Consider the following 24711-nt stretch of genomic DNA (forward strand, 5'->3'; position numbering starts at 1 on the left):
GTTGTAATACATGATGCTATCAGTTATTCTTTTTTTCTAAAACAATGAACAATACCACATAGTATTCCAACTCTAGTAATTAAGGGAATACACATTTTCAACGGAGATGTTAAGAAATAAAAATCAGCCAGGCGTGGTGGCTCACGCCCGTAATCCCAGCACTTTGGGAGGCCAAGGCGGGCGGATCACTTGAGGTCAGGAGTTCGAGATCAACTCGGCCAACATGGTGAAACCCTGTCTCTACTAAAAATACAAAAATTAGCTGGGCATAGTGGGCACCTGTAATCCCAGCTACTCGGGAGTCTGAGGCAGGAGAATGGCTTGAACCCAGGAGGTGGAGGTTGCAGTGAGCCGAGATCATGCCATTGCACTCCAGCCTGGGCGACAGAGCAAGACTCCATCCAATAAGAGAGAAATAAAAGAAAAGAGAAGAGAAGAGAAGAGAAGAGAAAAAAGAAATAAAAATCACCCAGAGAGATTAAAGAATCTTCTCCAGAAACTTTGCCTATTATCAATCACTGTTTAATTTCCCATTTATCCTCCTCATTCTACTTTTACCTCATCTTATGTCTTGGCATACGCACTGTTCTCTGGTGGCCCTCTCCAGCTCACCTCACCTGCTCCCCTTGGCTCTGAACTCCGTAACAGCTTGGTCTCAACAGCCCTTACCCAGTGCTTATGATTTCACCTTGGAAATGTCTAAATACGTTTAGGTGCACACTTGCGGGGTCTGTATTATTTTAGAAGAAGTTCAAAGTATTCCAAAGAGAGTGAATTTGGGGGCAGGGGGAGTATGCATTTTGGTAGCTCACAGTACTTGTCAATAAAAAAGAAAGTTTTTAGTTTGTTTTTTTTTTTAAAGCAGAAAACATTTGGTTCTATCTTTAGGGGAAAAAAATCATATGTCAAAATTTTGTTTCTAACATTGGTTTTACTAGATTTTTCTCCTGTACTACATCAAGTCTAAACCCAAAGCAAGTCCAGTTCGGAACAAAACTCCGTCAAGAAAAAGGGCAGACGGCATTAGTGAGTGAGGTGACAGCCTGGAAGAATAACGATGGGAAAGTCCTTCATTCTTAACTGTGTCGACATTAAGGGGGAAAAAAGAGACAAGTGGAGAAAGCCGAGGATGAAAAGAATAGGAATATTTTTTTCTGCAAGGGAAGAAATAGCCTTCTGATTACTACACATAAAGCCAATTAAAAGGTAATGAGATTGATTTTTATTTGTGGCTTGTAGAATCAATCTCATTATTTTAAGACATACCTTGTCGAGATGTCTTAAATCAGTAGAGTTTTCACATTCCCCCAAATGTACTTTGTTTTAAAACATTTATTTCAATAAATAAAAGAAGAAAAGGGAAAGAACTGTGGAATAGTAGAAAATCCCTCAGAATTCACTTAAAATCTGTGATTCAAAATGTATTGAGTTAGTTGAAAATGATATGGTCAATCAATATGGCTTGTTAAGATCTTCCAGACATGCCTAAGGCAAGATAAATGCCCTCAAGCTACAAGATTGTGAAGTCTAGATATGATTAATACAATTTTAAAAAGCATAATGAAGAAATGGAATGCTTTTGAAGGCTTACAGGAACAGTTTTTAGAAATAAAGATAGAAAAGAGTAAAAGCAGTAGATATTTAGAACACCAAAAACCAGCAAAGAAAATGCATAAAAGAGGGTAGGAACACTTAAAGCATTGTTTAAAAAATGAATACAATTCACTGGAAGGTAAAATAAGGTAGTGAGATACTACTCCAACTTAAGATTGGCCACTGCTGGCCGGGTGTGGTGGCTGATGCCCATAATCCCAGCACTTTGGAAGTCCGAGGCAGGCAGATCACCTGAGGTTGGGAATTCAAGACCAGCTGGGCCAATATGGTAAAACCCCATCTCTATTTAAAAAAAAAAAATTATATATATATATATATATATATATATATATATATATATATGCATATATGCACACACAAAAATGAGCCAGGTGCAGTGGGGTACACCTGTAATCCCTGCTACTTGGGAGGCTGAGGCAAGAGAATCGCTTGAACTTGGGAGGCAGAGGTTGTAGTGAGCCAAGATCGCGCCACTGCACTCCAGCTTGGGGGCAACAGAGCAAGACTCTGTCTCAGAAAAAGAAATAAAAGAAGATTGCCCATCGCCATCAGTACTCGGCCTAACTTCTGATCATCAGGGAAAAAGCTGATTCTGATCATGAATGCTAGAAATCTCTACCATCCATTTCTGCATTTAAAAAGTTTTCCAAAATAGACTATTCCATAGCAAGGAGAAGGAAATGAAGCTATATAAAATGGAGAACAATTTGAAATAATATTATGCCATTGTATTTTCCTTTTTTGAAATTGCTTTTTATAATCCCATATTCACTACAGCAATTTCAAAGAAGGCAAATGACACCAAATCATTTACAGTCACAAAAGAACTTCTGCTTATTTAGTGTAGGCTTGAGGTAATTTTAGGGGAACTTAACTTTCAATGAGTCACACAAGTAAATCTTGCCATTTTGGCCTTTTGGAGAGGCCAAGAAGAAACTTAGATTAGTCCAGGAAAAAATTTTAGTCTGTGTTTAAGTTAGTACCTTAACAACTGCCAAAAGTCTAGCTCACTACCCTAATAACAGCATTGAGTAAATCTGATATGCTATTAGTAATAGTTTGAGAATCCCAAATTCCTTATGCTAGCAATCGCTACCCTTTTTTTCATCATTTTGAAAACTACTTATTTATTTACTGATTCCCCACTGTTGCTTGGCTATGCTCACTGCTAAGGATATACCTATGATTAAGACTGATGAAGTCTCTGGAGCTTGTATTGGAGAGACATATACAAGCAACAATCAAATATGTTAAGAAAGTGTATCAGAGAGTATATGAAGTGCCACAGACACAATAAACAAGGCGATATGACAGAGAAGCTCCAAGGGTTGGGGAGGTGCTACTTTTTTATGGAGTTTAGGAAGGGCCTCTTATTATGTGAAATTTGACCTGAAACCTAGATGTGCAGAGAACCTGGGTCTGAGAATTTCAGGCAAAGGGCAAGTGCAAAGGCCCAGTAATAGCGACAGTGGTTTTTTCTTGTTCTTTCTGTTCTTTTCTTGTTTTTAATGAATGGGAATAGAATTTAGTGGGGCTAAAAGGCAGTGCACTTGGAGAAGAATGGTACAGACAGGGCAGTGACAGATGCAGGAGACAAACTATGGCTCATAGGCACGGCAAGAAATTTGCTTTTATTCTAAGAGGAACAGAAAGCTATTGAAGGGTCCAATTTGTATTTAACAATGATGATTTGGGCTCCTGTCTGGTGACTGGAATGTGTGCGTATGTGTACATATGAGCTGCAGGGAACCTGCGAAGAGTGGAAGCAGGGGGATCAGGTGGGAGGTTCCTTATCTGCAATGAAATCCAGGCAAGAAATGACAATGGCCCAAACCACTCAACATTCATGGGGATAGAGTACAGTGGACAATGCAAGATATATTTGGAGATAGACTTGATGCTAAGAATGGAGGAGAAAGGGGTGAGGGTAGGGAAGGGAGAAGTACAGGTGTCTGAAGTTAGGTGCCATCCAATGGAGCAGAGCCTAGTTCTATTCTGAACATGAGGCTGGTGGTGGCCTGTGAGACAGCGACCTGAGGAGGTCCAGTGGACAGGTGGATAGAGGTGTCTGGAGCCCCGGGTAGAGGTCTTGGCTAGAGAAACAAATTTGAGAGTCAATATTCCATACAGTTTGTGACAGACAACCCAGGCACACATTTGGTAACTAATAAATGCTTATGATGTGACTGAGTGATAGTTGACAGAAAAAGCAGTGAGAATTCTGCATACGGGAAGATGTTTTGCATCTGTTGGCATGGAGTGTTGAGGAAATGCCAGCAGAGCACCAGGTGCTGCGGCTGCTCAATAAATACTAATTTGCAGTGGTAAAGCTTCAAGAAAGCAATGAACTGTTATTTCAGGACCTGACCCTGCCTGGCTTAATTGGCGCCAGAGCTGTTGTTCAGCTGCTTATACCTTCTGTTCTTCATCCTCAGTATCTTTTTTCCTGGTGGCTTAATTCCTGACCTGGGCATCTTGCTTTCTTCTTGATCACTGCCTCTTACCCTTACATTCAGAGCATACTGTCATCACTTTGACTCTGTCCCTAATGACCAGCTCAGAGCCTGTTCTTCACAGGTTTCTGACTCTGCCATGAATCATGAACAATAACTGAGTACCCATTATGCAGCAGGCACCATATTGGACACTTGACCCACATATGCCATTTATAGCAACCCTGCAAAGTAGGTGCTTATCCTTGGGTTAGGCCTTAATCTCCCTGAGAGAGTAAGTGGTTGGCTCTGTGTCAGGTAGCTAGAAAGTGGTGGAGCAAGAAGTCAAAACAAGTCCAAGCTGACTCTGCAGCTGAGCTCCCTGCTTTCCTGGATTCGATAAGTATGTGGATTTTGCCTGCTGAATCAGTCTGTACCCTTGACTCACCCAGCTCCCTAGCAAATTCTACTAGGTAGTTGGTATCTGTTTATAACCACCACGTATCAAGGCAGACTGGCCTACGTCTATACCCTAGAGGGACAGTGTTCCACATCTCTATAATTGCACACTTTGCTTGGTGCTCTAATGTGGGTATTTATCATGTGGAACTGGCAGGTCCTAACCTGGGAGAGGCCCATAGCCCAGGAAGGTATGAGTCATCAGAGAAACAACAGAGATTGAGTATACTGGAGCTACCACGCTAGGGACCAGGGAAGAGTAGCTGGGAGGAGATGGATTGAAGACCAAGAAAAAGGGCCCAGAGCTGTGTAGAAGAGGAATATGTGGGCTCTTAGCTAAGGGATGAGATATAACAGGAAAACGTACATAGAAAAAAATAACTCATTGTTTTAAACAGCCTTTACTGCTTTATGTAAATGTGTAAATAAAGCTTCAATCTCCCTGGCCACAAACTCACACAGAAAGGCTTTCTGTCTTCATTAGGCATGTCTCCCAAGCATGGAGGTGTGTTACAAGACAACAAGACGTATGACTAAACACCATCTGTAGTAGGGGAAAATGTTTCACCATCATGCAAGAGAAAGTGGTGCCTTCACTTGCAGGAGGTCAGCTGCTGTGAGGCTTGGGAATTTGGGCAGTAATTATCTGCAGATAACATCAAACTGGAGGACAAACTAGAGAACAAAGGGAACTGAAGCTACTCCCGCAGACACTCATCTGAGCAGCACCTGTTCTTCAGGCAAACTTGACCTGTTACTATCTGACACCTGCCTGGCTGGATGGGCCCCATGCTGCCTGCTGAGGCAAGGGAGCTGATGAATCTCCATTTCACGTTAGGTTTCGTGGCAGAAACGGGATATGGAATTCTAGAGGAAAGCAAGCATTGACCAGACATCCCTCACTAAGATATCAAATTGGTAAGGTCAAAAGGTGAAGAGCATGGTTTAACAGGCAGACAAGAGGGGAAAGAAGAGACATGGACATCATATCCTTTAGTCACAGCAGATGGTGATGGCACTGCAACAGCAAACAGATACGCAGTGGACCCTCAGCCCGCTGGATGGCAGAAGAGTTTCAGCGGAACTCTAGGGAGAGTCTGTACAAGGATAATCCGAATCGCCTACCTCCACTGCTAACACTCCACCTGCCTTAAGGGACAACTGACATGGTTCCAAGGATTTTGAGAAACTGAGAGATGTTCTCTCTCTCTCTCTCTCTCTCTCTGTCTGTTTCACACACACACACACACACACACACACACACTATACAGAGACAAAATCTTAAATATATATTTAATTACATCATACTTTTGTTGTCTTTTATTATAATATTCAAAATGCCAATAGCCAAGTCCTTTGCTATATTCCCCACAGCTCAAATAGAGTAGGCTCTCCATATATATTTACAGAATAAACAGATAAATGAATGACTATTTGCTATCTGTTTGCATTTCAAGTTCTGGTGCCTGACCTTGCCTAGTGTCTTTTTATTAATGCCCCTAGATAGAGTCTTTAGTTGTATTCTAATTTTACAAATATTTTTTTCATTGAGACATTTAAATTCCTCTACTTCCTTACACAAGGCAATAATTTTTCTGATGGAGAAACACTCAATAAAAAGCAGGAGTGAAGGAAACTTTAGCAACTTGTGTCTTAATTTGCACTGAGAACACTCTTATTTAGTGCATCTCATTCAAAAATTTGTATTTATCCTATTTTTCTCTCATTTGAAAAAATATTGAATATTATTGGATTTGGTTATTGAATAACAAATATTATTGAATATATTATTTGAATATATTGACCCCAGAGTTAAGACAAGATCAGAGTACGAAATAAACGGAACTCATCCTGGATTTTTCCTTAAGCACCAGATATTTCCTCCTCTCCAGTCATATGGCTAGGGTGAGAAAGTCTACTGTGTCCTAAAATTGAGATGACCTGATGAATTTCATTGCCCTTCAACAGATGTAAAATTTTACATAGAAAAATGTATTAAACCATGATAACTTGGCTCTGAGTATGGGTATGCATGGACATAAGTCTTTGAAACAGGTTCAAAACCTGATCCAAAAAGTACTAATGTTCAAGAGTGAATCTCAAGAGTGTTGGAATTGGAGCCTTTCCCTCCTGATAAGGCATGCATGGCACTTTAAAAGCTATCCGCAGCTCTCTATCTAATCCCAGTGATGACAAAAATAAGCAAGGACCCAGGGGCCTTTGATTTGAAGGATATTAAGTATGCTATTAAAGAAACTGATCAGAATAAAAACAGAAAATAGAGCCTTAGTCCTGCCTTTCAAATCTTGCTGGCATCCCACACTCAGAGAACTGATTAGTGAATTAAGGAAAGTTAGAATTAAAACCTCATCACTTTTTTGTCAGCCTTTATTATTTTAAAATGTCATGTAAATATGACCAAGCATAAAGATTTACTAACTATGGGCACTGAAAATACCCAGAGGTTTATTATTCCCTGTACTTTCTCTACTGTAAGCATTTCATCATAAAAAATGCTAAAAGAATCTAAAGGATATTAACAAAGAAAACATCCAGAATACACATTTTTTGGTGTTTACAAAGGTTGTTTAATTTGTCTCGGTAATGGTTAAAAATAGGAGACATCTGAATCCAAGTTGGTTTGTTAGTATTTTTTAAATAATGTCTGATGTCAAAATATAGATTATGAAGATGTTAAATTTTTCGACACTCTAACAAACGTTAATAGAAATCAACTCCCAGGAAACCTGAAATCCCTCCACTCTCTATGTAGTGCTGACAATTCATCATATTTAACAAGGTGTATTGGAAATAGCTGAGTACTGACCTCCCGAGGACAAATGATTCTCTTGGGACGAGGTGCCTCTTGCTGTAACTGATATACTGCCAAAAAAAAAAAAAAAAAAAAAAAAAAAAGACAGAGAGAGAGAAATAATTAGAATTAGAATACCGCAACACATATCAACATGCCTTCAAATATTTCCACCTAAGTACACCTCGAGAATTGCAAATATAAAAAAACAAGAGAATACAGGCACATTTTTTAGACTGGATAAAGTCAGATCATTTATATGGAAATTAGTCATTGTGAATATGAACTTGCAAGATTGATTTTTTTATTCTTATAAGGCCAATTTAGTTTCATAATTGTTACTGGCATTGTTCATTTTATGGCTTTCTTGGAAGACCAAATGTGGCCAAAATTATTTTGACTATTTTAAAGATGAAATTCTACTTGTGAGTAACTGAGTAGTAAGATCATATAATAGGATTCCTGAATTTAAATGCCGATGTCTCTTGACATACCAGGAAAAGAACTGGCATTTTAAGAGGAGTGTGATTCTCTGAGATGTTAGCTATGTACAAAGATATAACTGATTCTGAGTGAGTGAAACACCAAGCCATTTCTCGCTCTTTTCTCCCTCCATTTTTGCCCTGTCTATCACACTGTGAATTCTCATCCATTTGATGACTTTCCATCCACTGTCATTCCTCTTTCCTGGGTGCTTTCTCATCTTAAATAATAATAACTCCTTCCTAACCTCATTTAAAGACAGACTTTCAGTCTTAGGCATGGAGGAAAGCAGGTCATTGTATATAAAGCAATCTATCAGACAATTATTGATGATTTTTCAGAATATAATGAGTGATTTTTCTGCTGCTCAGCTAGTCTGCTTATTTCTGCTAAAGAGAAAAACTATCCTAAGCAGGTACCTTTGGATTCTACTTCCGTGAAAATACAGGTTGGAAAAAAAAAAAAAAGTTGATGTTATCTTCAGAATCCTGAAGAGGAAAGAATTAATTTTAAATGGAATAAATCTACAAAAAGTTTCAAAAAACTAGATCTGACAAAGTCTTCCTAGAAAATGTAATAAGCAAAACTTTCCGATCTATTTTTAGGTCTAAAAATAAAAAAATGTAATTGAAAGGCAGGTGATTATATGAAAACACAGATAAAAACGATGGAATATATTTTGTACTTATGGCTCCCCATTGTCTTTGGCTGAACGTGGTTATTTTCTTACCTAATTAGTGTAAACTACCTGGTTTTAGCACAGATAAGGAGCTATCTAACCCTCTATACATTTTGAAATGTACCACATTTCTAGGTATAGGTCACCCACACTAATGTGTCACCTAAGGATGACTGTAGTCATCTGTGAAAGGAAAACAGAGTTCAACATAACCCTTTAGCTCAGGACACCAAAAATGACAGACAGATAAAAAGAAGGCTTCTACACACCTGCCTCCCTATAGAGAAAGAGCTTTCAGAGCCCAATGAACCAATACATGGAAAGTGGGACTAGGTGGAGGAAAGATGAATGGCCTTGCACGTGAGATCATCAACCAATTGACACTGTTCACTTTGTGCTATCTCTTTCCATTGGCTTCCATGGCACCACCCTCCTGGTCTTCCTCCTTTGATCCTGGCTACCTCTTTCCTATGCATGTTGCTGCTCCTCCTCCTCCTCTACCTGTCCACTGACCATAGGAGACCCAAGGCTTACCTTAGACCCTCTTCAGGTCTCATTCTCTTTCTTCTCCCTAGGGAATCTCCTCTAACTCTAAAACTTCATTTATCTCCTACACACAAAGGCGCCCACATTTCAGCTCAGAACCCTCCTCTAAGCTCCAGGATGTATACCTTACTTCCTACAGATTCCTCCTGACTTTCTCAAAAGAAAAGGGACCTCAACTTCAATATGTCAAAAGTTGAACTCAAGATCTTTTCCTCCAAATCTAGGCTTCTGGGAATTCTGATATCAGTGAAGGAGCCCATTATTCATCCTATTTCTCTAGCCACCAGCATCCTAGAAGTTGTTCATCACACCTCAGATGGTCAGTTCATCAACAGACCTGTCACGTTTGCTTTGAAACATCTCCAAAGTCTGTCGACTCCTCTTCATCACTATCATTAACACCCTACTCCAAGCTCTGGACTCTTCCCATCCTGCAGCCTGTTTTTTCCCTGGTGGCTAGAATGACTGTTTTAAAACAAGACCATGTCACTCCCCTTACATGCCCTCACATTGCTCTCAGAGGAAGATCAAATGCCCCACATGCTTTTGCCTGTCTCCTTCTACAGTATTACCATGTGCCCTCCTCTCTGCTCAGCCAAGTTTGTTTCCTCCCCTTTCCCTAAATATGCAGTGCTCCCTTCTACCACAGGGCCTTTGCATATGCTATTCCTTCTGTCTATGACATCTTCCTCTACTGCTTCTCTACCTCTTGTTATCTGCCCCTTATCATCATGTCCTTAGTTCAAATATCAACTTCATGGAGGAGTCCTTCTTGACATCTCTCACACCAGATCCAAAGACATCACCCTAGTCTATGCTCTTACAATCCCCTGTACTTTCCTTTATATAACTTATCAACAATTATAGTTCTGTATTTATTGGTGTGAGTTCCAAAAACAATGGTCTCTCCCTGCATGTTGTAAGTCCCACCATGAAGCAAGGCATCACGTTTGTTTTTGCTTGTCTTGTATCCTCAGGTTTTGTCGAGGTGCTATGGATATAAATATAAATAAAACCACAGCCTCTACTTTCAAGAACCCTATCAGCTTTAGTGAGAGGCCCAAATGTTTTTATGAAATAGTATAGTAAGTACAGGGCTGGCAAGGATCATCTTTTCAAGACTTGGTTTACCAATCTTTGTTAGAAGGAAATAGTTAAATTAACTATGGTATGTCTTCTGATGGATACCATGCCCCTGTAATAAGGACTGAGAAAGCTCTCTATGCACTGACCTGGATCGATACCCTTGACATTCTGTTAAGCAAAAAGAGCAAGGTAAAATACACACACACACAACCATAAATACATAGAATACACATTCATTTTAAGAAAGGGAGTAAAATAATAATGTATATTCAGTTTTGTTTACATCTGTATAAAGAAACTCTGGAAGGAACAAGAAAGAAAGAAAAGCATTTACTTTCAGGGGATAAAAAGAAAGACAAGGACAGGAGTGGAACAAAGATTCCTCAATGTATACTTTATGTTGTTTTGAGTTTTGAATCATATGTATTGCTTATTCAAAAGAAAAAGCTATAAGAGATAAGGTCAGAGAAGGCTACTTTTAATACATGAGGAAGAGTTGGCCAATCAAAGACAGAGAAACAGTTGTGGACATTCCTCTGGCTACCCCAGTATAGCTCATGCCCTCCTTAATCACCAGGGAGGCTACATGGAATTCCTTTATTCCTCTGGAATCACTCCCAAAACTACTAAGCTGCTTTTTAGCAGGATGTTACTGCTAATGAGCATGCAATGGCCATCTCCTAAAATCGCAGAGGAATTGCAGAATTCACATTCAGAGAATCCTGCCCACTCTTCTCTTCCCATTGTCAATGCTTCTAGAAGCCAACAGTGATATATGGCTGAAATGGCTTTGTGAATACCATTTTTAATAGAGGTGGCAAAGGAAGCATACCTGTTATAAAAGAGAAGCATTTTTAGCTAAGTGCTCCTTTGCAATTCTTACAAGCAAATATGTGAGCATCTGCTATATGCCAGATACCACAGTTAGCATTATGTGGAGGCTTTCAGAATGAATGGAGAGTCTGGGAGAAGAGAAGGGCACCAGCATACCAAGTGCCTGCCATGTGTCAGGAATAACATGTATTAAATCTTCTTAAGGAACCAGAAAAAATAACTTTGTGTCATTATCATTCTGGATAGGGGATGAGGAACAGTGCAGAGAAGTTAAATATTTGCTCCAGGGCAGGGCATAGAGCTAAAATACATCCTTTTGATTCCAAAGCCCCTGGTTTGATTGTTGGTCTATTTTTTTTTTTTAAGAGATGGGGCCTCACTATGTTGCCCAGGCTGGAATCAAACTCTTGGGTTCAAACAGTCCCCCTGTCTCCACCTCCCAAGTAGCTGCGAATACAGATGGGTGCCATCAACCCTGCTTCCCTGGTTTATATCTCCCATGCCTCAGGGCTTTTGCAGTTACTGTTCCTTCCATCTGGATTACTCACTCCCAAGATATACACACGGCTCACTCTCTCCCTTCATTCAAATATCTGCTTAAATCTCACCTTATCAGGGAGGTCTTCCCTGACTTGCCTGTATAAAATTCCACTCTATCCCTCTGTTCCCTTACATAGTTTTAAGTTTCTTCACAGCACTCATCATCGTTAACACAATTAATAAACAAGACATAAATATTGTGTTTATTTATTTTGTGTACCATCTCCCTTAACTAAAATGTAAACTCTTTGAGGACAGGGACGTTGTTCCGTGCACTGCAGAATCCCCAGCATCTAGAACAGTGCTTGGCACATAGTAGATGGTGGTGGTGGTGTTGTTGCTGTTGTTGTTTGAGACGGAGGCTCGCTCTGTTGCCCAGGCTAGAGTGCAGTGGCACAATCTCGGCTCACTGCAACCTCCACTTCCTGGGTTCAAGCGATTCTCCTGCCTCAGCCTCCCAAGTAGCTGGGACTATAGGCACGCATCACCATGCCTGGCTAATTTTTGTGTTTTTGTAGAGATGGGGTTTCACCATATTGGTCAGGCTGGTCTCGAACTCCTGACCTCAAGTGATCCACCCGCCTCGACCTCCCAAAGCACTGGGATTACAGGCGTGAGCCAGCATGCTCAGCCTTGTAGTACATGTTTAATGCATATGTGTCCCTTTATTCCCCTTTAATCAGCCCAATACTACTAAGCTGCTTTTTAGCAGAATGTTACTGACAGTGTGTGTAGCAGGAGTCAAAGGGGCCATCTCCTAGAACCACAGAGTTCTAGATCTAAGAAGGACTATAGAATTCACAGTGAGAGAATCCTATTCACTATTCTCTTCCCATTATTAATGCCTCTGAAATCAACAGTGATATGTGGGACACCATGGGGAACTAGACCCTGAAGCTCACACTTTAGGCTTCACACTTGTGACTGAAGTGGCTTTGTGAACGTATTTTTAATTATTTGGTGAATGAACAGACTGTATCTAACGACCCATGGGTCACAATCTGTGCCTTCGAGGAGACGCCAGTGATGGCGGACATGCATAGAGACACAAAACCAAGGTGGGCCAAGTGCTTTAATGGGGGAAGAGGAGGAAGCTATTCTATTTACTCAAGAGGTCAGAACATCTTCCCAAGGGAAGAGGCAGGGAGCTCTCCTTAAGGATTAGAAGGGTTCTGCAGGTAGAGAAGAGAGAAGGTTACAGATAGAGGAAAGAGGAACTGCAGGGAAAGGAAATGATGAGCTGACTGGTCAGCAAGAGGCCAGTGTGGCTGCTGAGCCAGGGTGTGGAATGTGTGAGAAGGCCATGTGGGGCTGGACCTTGAATGACATGCTGGGGACTGTCACTGTCCTCCTGTCTGTAACTAAGGGACAGTCACATGTTTGAGCAAAAGCCATGATCTACTCTGTTTAAAAATATTGGTAACAGGGATAAGGTTATTCAGAAGAATAAATACTGCCCTTTTCTGGGCACAGACCATGTGCCAGGCACATTATATGCATCTTCTTACTTCATCTTCCCAAAAAGCTTCCAAGGTAACTGTTATTCCCCTCACTAATAAGGTAGCACAGTTGCCTACCAGCTTTGAAGATTCTCAAGGTCACGCAGATCATAAGATGAAATCAAGATTCATAGTCCCGATTTCCAAAACCCAAAGCCTGTAGTTTTCAGCCTGAGCCAGTGGTTGCCTAACTAGATGGTGGAGAGGGCCCATGAGGAGCTGCTCACATTAGAATCTCCGAGGAGTTGTTATAAAATAATACAGATTCCCAGACTCCATCTCTGGCAATGCTTACTCTCCCAGTCTGGCCAGAGGCCCCTAAATCTGTTCTTTTTAAAGCTCTTCAAGAGACTTATGCACATCTAGAAGTAGGAGCCACTGTCCTTTGCCTTGCTGAAAGAGGGATCAGACATGGGGACACTGGAGACAAGCAAGCAAGAGAGAACAGTGTTTCAATGGTACACAGATGAGGTTGTGAAAGTGTGAGTTAAGATAACACTGGTGCAATTGCAGATGTGAAGGTGAGTTGATGGTCTCAGAGATTCAAAAGAGAATTGACAAGACTGGTTTACAAAGTGAATGGAAGGAGGGACCCTGAGCAACTGAGATATTGAGATGCTACTACACAAATAAAGGATGCAGGTGATGGAACATTTCTGGACAGTTCCTCTCCTATAATCAACAGGCTAAATCCCACAGCTGCATTCTCTAGGGACCCTCTGAGCTTTAGCAAAGAAAAATTTGGTAATTCACCAATCTCACAACAAAGAACAATCCCAGCCAGGGGCGACTTGGAGGAGGCAAGAGGGAAGGCAAACCCCAGAAGCGAGGGACTGCCACCTCTCTCTCCTGGCCCCTCGGCAAGAGACATCATTATTTGATGACTTATTTCTCAATGAGCAGGTCTCAGAATCTGCAAACCCCTGTTCTATGCTGTTCCAAACAACAGAAGTTGGCAAGTAGGCACAGAAGCCTATTTGCCATCTGGGTTTCCTAGCTGGCTATAAAGATAATGAGATGACAATCAATGACCATGGCAGCCATATAAAAATAGGCCCAATCTCTTCTCTTAGCTTCAAATGAGAGCCTGCCCATCATTTTCAAGGTTAGCTATAGCAGAACAAACATCCATGAAAAAAATCTCTGAGGCAGAGTTTAATATAACTGAAATTTATCACATAATCTGAAAACGTTGCTTCTTGAATTTTCCTTGTTCAACAAACACATTTCAAAGTCACATGCAATAATGTATGTCTATTCTTGGGTGGTCTGTGAGCTGAGAGGTGATGTGATGGAATTGCTTCTGCAGCAATGTCCCACATATGTGCCAGGAATTCCCAGCCCCAGGCCCTCTGCCGCACACCAGAGAATTCTTAGCACCAGAGTAAGCTGTTTGGCAGGGGTGGCAGTCACTGGGGAACATGGAGGTAGAGCTCCCTAACTCCCCAAGAAACCCAAAGCAGATTGAGAAATTGAGAGCTCACTGACAGACTGTTTTACTTTTTCTTCAGTAAGAAAACTTGACTCACTCTGGGAACAGAAACAGACTGCTAATGGGTGAAAGCCCACAGCCTGGGTGGCCTTGAAGCCCAGACCAGCTCCACCAGCTCATAAGAGATCCAGCAGGGATGGCTTCTAACAGTCTACTTCTTTCTTTCTAAGGAGGGTATATGGACCCAGGAGCTGAATCCAGCCACTTGGCCATCACACTGAGCCAGTATGACCCTGTTCACTGCTCATGTCATCCCAGTTTTCATGGGAAAACCTTATGCGCAGGGAATTATAGGTACTTTAGATGTTTTCTTTGGCTCAAATTCACCCTCCAGCCTGCCACGGGAAGGCCTTGCCTTGCTAACAGAATGTCAAGTCTTTTCTTTTCTTTTTTTTTTTTTTTGAGATGGGGTTTCACTCTTGTTGCCCAGGCTGGAGTGCAATGGCACGATCTCGGCTAACCGCAACTTCCACCTCCCAGGTTCAAGGATTCTCCTGCCTCAGCCTCCTGAGTATCTGGGATTACAGGCATGCACCACCATGACCAGCTAATTTTGTATTTTCAGTAGAGACAGGGTTTCTTCATATTGGTCAGGCTGGTCTCGAACTCCCAACCTCAGGTGATCCGCCTGCCTTGGCCTCCCAAAGTGCTGGGATTACAGGTGTGAGCCACTGCACCCGGCCAGAACGTCAAGTCTTAATGGGGATTTAATTATCTTGTCTAATGGCACTGTGAAAAACCTCTAGGAGGAGATGACAGTTGCCCACACACTGAGGGGTTTCAGGCATAAGTGTGTATAAGAGAAACCTGTAGGGTTTGATACATTGCACATCCCCCCACTTTTCTGATCCAGAGATCTGTGGTAAGGCTGAGGAAAAATTATCATAAATATTCTTCCCAAGTGATTCTGATGCTGGGATTCTGTAGATCAGGGTTCTGAGGCTCTAAACTTCATATCTGTAAAACAGGCACAAGCTATGCCTGCGTGACCTGCTGCCCAGGGGAGCCTCCAGGGAGAGCTGTCAGCCACTGCATCTGCTGCCTAATTGGCACTTGGCCTCTTAAGAAAGAAAATCTTTCAGAGCATAATCATGGTGGTTGGCTTTTGAACTTGCCTGCTCGAGGCAAAAAGTTTATACAGTTCTGGCTTAACATTTAGAATGTAGCTTTATTATTATTTTTAAGTGAACGTGAAAGTAGCTTTTCTTTTAGAGCATTGAAACCAAAGCTTTCTCAGTGACTTCATCAATGTTTCTTGTGTTCAGTCTTGAGACTTAAGAATTAGCTGCAGATGTATGGTACTTTGGGACAAGATTATTCTATGGAAACAGTTCAGTGAGCCATGAAGTTAGCTTCTAAGAAAAGCAAAGGAGCAGAGAGGGCAGGGACTTAAAGGCCATCACGTGGCATCATGGTTCCTTGAGTCAACAGCGATCTTATCCATCTTTGTGGCCCAACTCTAAGCACAGTGTCTGGCTTAAGGCAGAGACTTAATATGCATTTGTTGAATGAAGGAGTGAAATTAATGAACACTATAATTTATATAAAATATTGAGAGAACTGATTTCTTACTCTTACTCTTCTAAATTTCTTAGCCAGATATTTATGGTTGCCTTCCCAGCATCCATTTTCATCTTCCTGCTTCCAATATTATTCCAAATTTTCCAATCATGTTATACAGGGTTATATGGGGTTGATCCTTTCCCGAATTCCAGTGGTGAGTCCTGATTGGTTTAGGGCAGTCAGCACATCCCTGACCACAGTGATAGAGTCAGAAATGGGTAACCTAGGTCAATTAGGACTGAGACTCAATTCTGAGACTTTGTTAGATGTGTCAAGAAAGCAGACTGTCCCTTTGCCTGTTGCTTTTGGATAAGAAAGCCACTGCCCTGATATTGTTGATAGTTACAGGGGGATCCCAAGGGAAGAACATAGTAAGAGTAGAGTCAAATCTAGGAAAGCAGAGCCAAGAAAGGAAGAAATACACATTGGATTTTGGTAATGTCATTTGAGTTGCTGGAACAGTCATGTCTGAAGTCAGTGCCTCTGGACTTTTGGCTTAAGTCAATCAATGTGATTGAGAGTAGTATTCTGTTGCTTGCAGCCAAGAATAAAACTCAGAAACTGCTTCTTAAAATGAATCATTAGAAATGGACTAATTTTCTTTTCTTTTTAAAAGTAAAGTTTTTTAGAGACAGGGTCTCGCTGTTGCACAGGCTGGAGTGCAATGGTATGATCATAGCTCCCTATAGCCTCAAACTCCTGGGCTCAAGTGATGCTCCCACCTTAGCCTTTTCGAGTAGCTAGGACTACAAGGCATGCCACCATGCCTGGTTAAGACAGATTTTCTTGTAGGAATAATGCCATACTTGGGGCTAGTGCTTCATAACAAGAATTTGACATTAAATAAGTCAAAGTTATGGCCAAAAAAGGTCAATGAAAACAAGGATATAGCTACTTACTTGTCTAATCATTGCAAATAATAAATTTTTAAACCAAGTCCTATGCTATGGCAAAAAATATACTGTATCTAGTAAATATATGACAGAATTGATAGTACCGAAAACTGCTAGAGTTTAAAAAAGTGTGTGATGGAAGAATATGGATTCCATACATGATATGATAATGAGTTAGACATCAGTATCTAAAATTAACCTCTCAAAGGATAATCTGTGAACATTTCAAAGAGAAAGGCTTGGAAATTCCTGGGGTTCAGAACGGGTTTACCAACAGTTTGTTTAAAATAAGACAAATTCAATATTCTGATAGCTTTGTTGGACTTTCATATCAGGAAAATGATACCATTTTAGCATACTTGGATTTTTTAAAAAGCATCTCATGAAGGCCCTCAGATTCCTTCTCCTAGTCATCCTTCAAGACCCACATGCAAATTTGACTTCTATAGTCTTCTTTCCCAGGAGATAGAAGAGTAGCGTTTTGTTACCAGAATTCATTTGCATTTTAAGTTTATTGGTTTACATCTGTCTCCTTGACTAGACTGTACATTGGAAGAAAGTATAAGCCACACTTTATTCATTGTTGATTTCTAACACTTATCCTCTGACATTTAGAATGTATTTGCTGAAAGATTAAATGAATGGATGATATTCTTGGGAAAAACATGGAGTAGTATGAGCTTGATAATTCATATGTGGTCTAACACCCAAACTCAAATAATTCATGGATCCAGAATGACCAAAAGAGAATTCTTCCTCACTGGTGGTCTGTAGGGCTTTGGTCAACACGTTTTTGATGCCATGGATGGCATACTCCCCTCACTTTCAGAGATCTACATCACTAGATGCTCTCAAATGGAGCCTGGATGACTATTAGTTGGATATAATAAAGAGGAACTTTTGCAAGTAAAGTTTTATGATTATACAGAAAATTTTTTTAAAAACACAACTTGGTTAGATCCAAAAATCAAACTTAAAACCAATACAGAAGGGTTAAAATTGATATTGTTAACATTAAGTAGCAAAGATTTTCCAGCTTCCTCAAGACATAGAAGTACTTTTAAGAGACGTTATCGGGTGGCCCAAGGTCTCTTAAAAGAAGGCAAAATGAATTTCAGCCAATGCCATCTTTTCGCTTCAGCAAAGCTCTCTGTGGTGGCATTCTCTCAACAAATATTTATTGGGTCATTAATGTATGCAAGGCCATGTGTGAGCCAGTGTGCAAAGCACAGGAAGCCATGGAACACCCAATGCCTCTCACTACAGATATTCTGTCGATTTACTGTCAGAGCTCTTCACACTCCATTAGGAAACAAACAAACAAAAACATCCAATTACTAAGTCATTAGCACGGCCTTTCAAAATAGAAGATCGGAATGCAGAGCATTAGACTGGAAGGGCCCTTAGAGACCCAGCACAGCCCCATTATTTCACAGATGGAAGAACGGACTTATGTAACGAAGAACAAGGTGCCTCTGTATGTGCTGACAAGGAGAGATAAAAACAAGATGTTTGTGAAGTGAAACAAGCAAGCTGAAAGACATAGCGTAAAGCCATTTTTACTCAACAACGACGAAAATGCTTAACATGAAGCACGTGCTTTTAAACAATCAGAAGGATCTGCCTCCCCAAATTCACAGAGTTCAGCAACTGGCAAAGGGGAGAGTGAACTGGAATATGGGGTGGGGAATTTGTGGATGTTGGAAATTTTTACTCTCAGTTTTACATATTTCCCTAACGTGTCTTTTATGTAGCTTTGTATTGCTTTTGTAACAAATACATACATATATATTTATGTGTGTGTGTGTGGCTGTGTGTATGTATATGTTATATATCGATATATAATATGTGTGTATGTGTGTGTGTATACATGCACTTATGTATATATAAGATTTTGAATAGAATGGACAAGTCTTGGACACACGCAGGCTGTGGGTTCCACTCAGAACGCTACCCCACTACTTTTTGTGAATACTTCACCAAGTTACTTAGCCTCCCTGAGCCATGGTTTCCTTACATGTGAAATAGAGATAATAACAGTCCCCATAGGCCTGGTATGGTGGCTGATGCCTGAAATCCCAGCAATTTGGGAGGCCAAGGTTGGTGGATTGTCTCAGTTCAGGGGTTCAAAACCACCCTGGGCAACATGGCAAAACCCATCTCTAATAAAAATAGAAAAAATTATCTGGGTGTGGTGGCGTCTGTAACAGTCCCACATACTTGGGAGGCTGAGGGTGTAGGATCACCTGAGCCCGGGAGGTGGAGGTTGCAGTGAGCTGAGATTGCGCCACTGCACACCAGCCTGGGTGACAGAGCGAGACACTGTCTCAAAAAAATAAATTAAAAAAAAATGGTACCCATCTTTGAGAGCTATGGTAAGAATTCAGGACTTGGCTGCTTGGTGCGGTGGCCAGCACAGGGCAGGTTCTTGATGGGGAGTGGTAACCCTGGCAGCTTTATTAGGAATGCTAATGACGATGGCAGAACTGGAGCCTGAGCCAGGACCTGCGTCCCCTGGCTCTGGACACAGTGGGCTCCTCCTACCACAGTCCTGCCCTCTCTCACTGGGGAGTTCCCGAGTCAAGCATATAGTACTAAGGAAAGAGAAGACAAGACTTAGGTGATGACAGCCACCTGCCTTCATGAGGGGAGCTAGGCGGGTGACTGATGATCAGGCAGGATCTGTTTCTAAGAGTCACCCTTGGTGACCAAACATGGTTCTTTACTATCTGTTCATTTTTCAGTGGTTGATGTCACATAATATTTTATCCTTAGAATGATTGGCCAAAAACATAATTCACAGAAATGAACACATTCTCACTTGCTAATCAATGGTATAAAAAAATAAATAAAAATAAAGCCCCAAACTGAAAGGCAGAGAGTCAGAAAGTCCACCTGTCTTCCAAGCATTTCTGAAATGGGCCACAGCTGGTTCTTGGAGCCCCTGGTAAGAGGAGGCGGCTCAGTTAATCCTCTCTGACTAATCTTTTTCCTCAGTGGAAAGAAAGATTTGAGTTTTCAACACTGTGAGGTGGGAACACTTGTGTGCACCACATCGCTGGCAAGAATTGTTCAAAAAGGCTGGCCTGCTAAAGACTTCTGGGGAGATTTTCATTTCAGGTACTCACGGTATGATTTCCATATTGGAGGCTGGTATTCTTCAGCATCTAGAATAAAAAAAAAAAAGAAATCCATCATCAGTCTGAACGTCAAGCTGTCAACGTGTGTCTTCTCTGGAGGAACAACAGTCTGTCTGCAGTACTTGCATGTGGGTCTCGGGGGGACTCTCTTCTCATTGAGGGGGCAGTTCCAGGCACAGGGGAGGGGATGTGCATGGAAACCTTGTGGACTCAGCACCACTTTCTTCAGCTCATGTACTGTGGCAGATCAATTGCTTAACAATTTTCATAGAGCCCAGTAAATCAAAAAAGATTTTTAAAGCAATTAACTTGATTGTACCCTCTAGTAATCCTTTCAAATGGTATTTACTTAACTTGGCATAGTAAACATATAATTTATCTCACAGTTTCCAATCAGACCTTTAGCCCATTTATTAAGACTTGAGGGCAAGACACAAAGCGGCAAGTATGTGGTATTAAATCTGTAGAGTTGTGCAACTCAACCAACTGAACTCCTAAAATACTCGATCTGACAGCAGAGACACTGATGATTCCATTGGAATTGCATTATCTCCTTGAATTAACTCCAATGTGTGACTTAGAAAATTTCCACAAACCTCTCAGCAATCAGAAATGTCAGACTGACAGAGTTACAACAAAGTGGAGAGGCTGAAATTGTTATTCCTCCATCTAGGAAACAGACAATGAAAGAAAACCTGCTTGTTCAGTCAACTCAACCATCCCAATGCTGACAGCTGAATTTATAATTCTGATGCAGTTGTTAGAGTCCTCCTGCACTCACAGCTATAAGGCCTTGGGAAACCATGCTCTAACTCAAATAGGAGGAAAAAAAATCCTTTTTTGCCAAACTACAGAATGCTGATGTGGGGGAACCTTGAGAGTTTTCTAGTTCAGCACCTTTAGATATGGAAACTCTGTTCTCGTCATCCTCTACCTCTGGTGCACCACACAGCCTGCCCTTAGACTACCCTTGTCCTTGTGTTCCTGTCCTGTTAAACGTTTCTTGAGACGGAGTCTCATTCTGTTACCCAGGCTGGAGTGCAGCGGCATGATCTCGGTTCACTGCAACCTTCACATCCTGGGTTCAAGCAATCCTCCTGCCTCAGCCTCCCGAGTAGCTGGGATTACAGGCACGTGTCACCACACCCAGCCAATTTTTTATATTTTTTGGTAGAGGTGGGGTTTTGCCATGTTGGCCAGGCTGGTCTTGAACTCCTGACCTCAAGTGATCCACCTGCCTCGGCCTCCTGAAGTGCTGGGATTACAGGCAGGAGCCACTGCACCCGGCTCCATTAGACTTTTCTGACCTCACTCATGAAGTAAGGTGGTTTGAGGATGTTTTTCCACCTGAGAAACAAATAGGCTCTTCATAAATAAAAACTAATTCAAGGGTAGTATTCTTCCCCAAATCCTACTCACTTGTGCAGCTTAAATTGAATTCTTTCACAATTATTACCTTGCTCTCTGGGGCCCACCATATCACAGGGCTCAACTAAATGTCTCTCATGCTCATTTCATACAAACAAATTTGTGTTGTTAGGACTGAATTGTCAAGAACCTACAGAGGGATAGTCGGCCACCTAGGCACACACACAGTCAGTGCATTAGTGATGGTTTACCATGTTATTCAAACTGGGTTTTGCTAAATCAATGTGTTCATTAACTCTGAATATTTTTGTCAAAGTAAGAGAACAGTGTCTTATAATAGTGAGACTTTAACCCAACCAATTAATTTCATCCCATAGGTGACATAAATCAATTTCAATGGGTTAACATGAGTGTTTGTTTATAAAGAGCATTCAAATAAAATTAACCAAGTTGCTGAGTTTACAAAACAAATTCTAGTCCCATTCATACAATGCCCCCTCATCAGAAATGCCAGGCCCTTTGTTTTTGCTTTTTGCTTTTTTGTTTTGTTTGTTTGTTTGTTTTTTGAGACAGTCTCACTCTGTTGCTCAGGCTGAAGTGCAGTGGCATGATCTTGGCTCACTGCAACCTCCGCCTCCTAGGTTCAGGCAATTCTCCTGCCTTAGCCTCCCAAGTAGCTGGGATTACAGGTATGTGCCACCACACCCAGCTAATTTTTGTATTTTTAGTAGAGATGGGGTTTCACCATATTGGCCTGGCTGCTCTTGAATTCCTGACCTCAAGTGATCAACCTGCCTCAGCCTCCCCAAGTGCTGGCATTACAGGCATGAGCCAACGTGCCCCGGTTCTCTATGTTAAAATGTTGAAGGCATCTTCAAAAATATTTTTTCAAAGACAAATAGATACACACATACACATACACACACACACACACACGATAGATTACACAGAAATGCAAATCCCTGAGATGCCACCTACTCAAAGCTGTAATGTCTTGTTATTTTGGATGAGGTTTATTCTATGAGACAAGTACAACCTCCAGACCAAGAAGTGGTCAAACAAGTTCAGTATCTACAGCACCGCCTTCTATATACTCAGGGAAAGTCTCAAGACAGAAGATGAAGTTCCCTTTCTGAAGGTCTTTAGTATAGTCCACTTGGATCTGCTAAGGTCTTCTTACCTAAAGTCAGAAGTTCAGCTAAGGAGACCTCTAGCTGTCCATTTCAGTCTTGTTGTTCTGTGGAAACCCTACAGTTTTGTTTCGTCTGAAACGCTGGCCCCTAAGTTAATACTCCTTTAGGCTGTGGGCTACATAAACAACCTAGTCCGTTTCAGATGCTCCTTGTTGGCAACATAAGCTAGAGGAAGAAATCTGCCTGCAGAGACTGAAGATCACAACACTTCCTAGTGTAAAATCCTCCAAGGCCTTCCCTGCACGTGGAATAAAATCCAGGCATCCTACTGTGGCCCATGGGTCCTGCATCATCGGGAGCCTGCCCACCTCTTTGACTCCACTGCAGACATTTTTCCCTTTTCTCATTTATCATCCAACTACACTGGCTTTCTATCTGTTCCTAGAACAAGCCAAGCTCTTTTGAGTCCTTGACCTTTGCTCTGATGGACTCTGCAGGTAAAATGCCCTCCAATAGTTCGCTGCATGGCTCACTGGCTCCATCGCATAGGGCTCAGCTTGATGTCACCAGCCAGGGGCTTTCCCTGCCAAGATCCTGTAAAGTGACCTTCCCTCTGCCCCAGTCACTCTCCTCACAGAGAGCTGATCTTTCTTCATAGCACTATGGCCCTCTGAAATTATTTATTGATTTATTGGTTTGTTATGACTGGTCTCATCCTCTACTAGCCAAACTCCATAAAAGCAGAAATTTTGCTTCATTCGCTTCTGTGTCACCAGCCTTTAGATGGGTGCCTGGTGCATAACAGGCATTCAAAACAAAACAAAACAAACGTGTTAAATGAATGAATGAACTCTCAGGGTTCAAATCCTCTCTGACAACTAATGGCTGAATAATTCGAAGGAGGTTATCTAGCTTCGTTTTTAAAGAACCTCCCAATGCTCATCTTTGTAAAACAGAAAAAATAAAAGTACCTACCTCATAATCTATCTCTTAGGGGCATTGTGGGAATTTTTTTTTTTTCTTTTTGAGATGGAGTCTTGCGCCATTGCCCAGGCTAGAGTGCAGTGGCACAATCTTGGCTCACTGCAACCTCTGTCTCCCAGGTTCAAGTGATTCTCCTGCCTCAGCCTCCCGAGTAGCTGGGATCACAAGTGTCCACCACCATACCGGGCTAATTTTTGCATTTTTAGTAGAGATGGGGTTTTACCATCTTGGCCAGGCTGGTCTCAAACTCCTGACCTTGAGATATACCCGCCTCGGCCTCCTAAAGTGCTGGGATTACAGGCATGAGCCACTGTGACCGGCTGCATTGTGGGAATTAAATGAGATAGTGTATATGAAATTATTGGGACAACATCCTGTCAATTTTTTATATTTTTCTGCAAGTTCTCAGCAGAGCCTCACTAATGTCGTTGTTGTTATTGTTACATCACTCTGCCCTGATTCTTCCCAGGTGAGCCCATGCTGTTGTCTTCTCTCTCTTGACTGCAGCCAATGACTGTCTCTATTCTTGCCCCCAGATCTGGAGCCTGTCATTAAGTTCCAGGGCTGTTGTCATGGAAGATTTTTCTTTCCCATAAAAGAATTCATAGTGAGGGGCCATTTGTCATGCTTCAGTGGAACAACTATAATTACCTTGGCCTTAGAAATATGTTTCACAAACCACTAAAGCACACTGTTAGGAGGCCTTGGTCAAGCGTCAGAGCACAAAATATTTTTAATATGTTGAAACCAATTTTTAGTGCCTCCAACTTTGCCCAACCAACACATACACGTATTTGCCCTAATTTCAAACAATACTTTTCAAAGATCAACTTGAGTCTTGGATAGACTGACACTTAAAAAAAAAAATAGGTTTTCAAGGTCATTTAGTTCACTTTGTCATTTGGCAAATGAGGAAAATGAAATGCAGAATGATTAAGTGGTTACCTCAAGGTCATAAAACAAGTTAGAGGCAGAGGTGAGAGCTTTGTCTTCTAGAGCTCTGACACATCATTCATCCTTACCAGGCAGTCCCCCCTAATTTACATATATTGAAATCAAGAAAACAAAATTATTATATGTTATATATGTTACTTCAATTCTTGTGAGGCTTAAAATAAAAAATAAAATAAAGAAAGCAAATTAGTGGTGTGAAA

The 24711-nt window shown here is 41.3% G+C and overlaps 1 protein-coding gene across 2 annotated transcripts in view; it reads right to left on the minus strand.

The window, feature by feature from the left end:
* The window catches only part of CHN2 (chimerin 2), a 314374-nt gene that overhangs the window by 138237 nt on the left and 151426 nt on the right, over positions 1-24711 (minus strand). For both annotated transcript variants that reach the window (XM_077994704.1, NM_001261577.1), the window contains 2 exon segments: positions 20061-20099; positions 7333-7388 (listed from right to left, as the gene is read on the minus strand). In XM_077994704.1, the coding sequence (XP_077850830.1) occupies positions 7333-7388; positions 20061-20099 (95 nt within the window).

Source organism: Macaca mulatta, chromosome 3 (assembly GCF_049350105.2).
Source record: "Macaca mulatta isolate MMU2019108-1 chromosome 3, T2T-MMU8v2.0, whole genome shotgun sequence".
NCBI lineage: Eukaryota > Metazoa > Chordata > Mammalia > Primates > Cercopithecidae > Macaca > Macaca mulatta.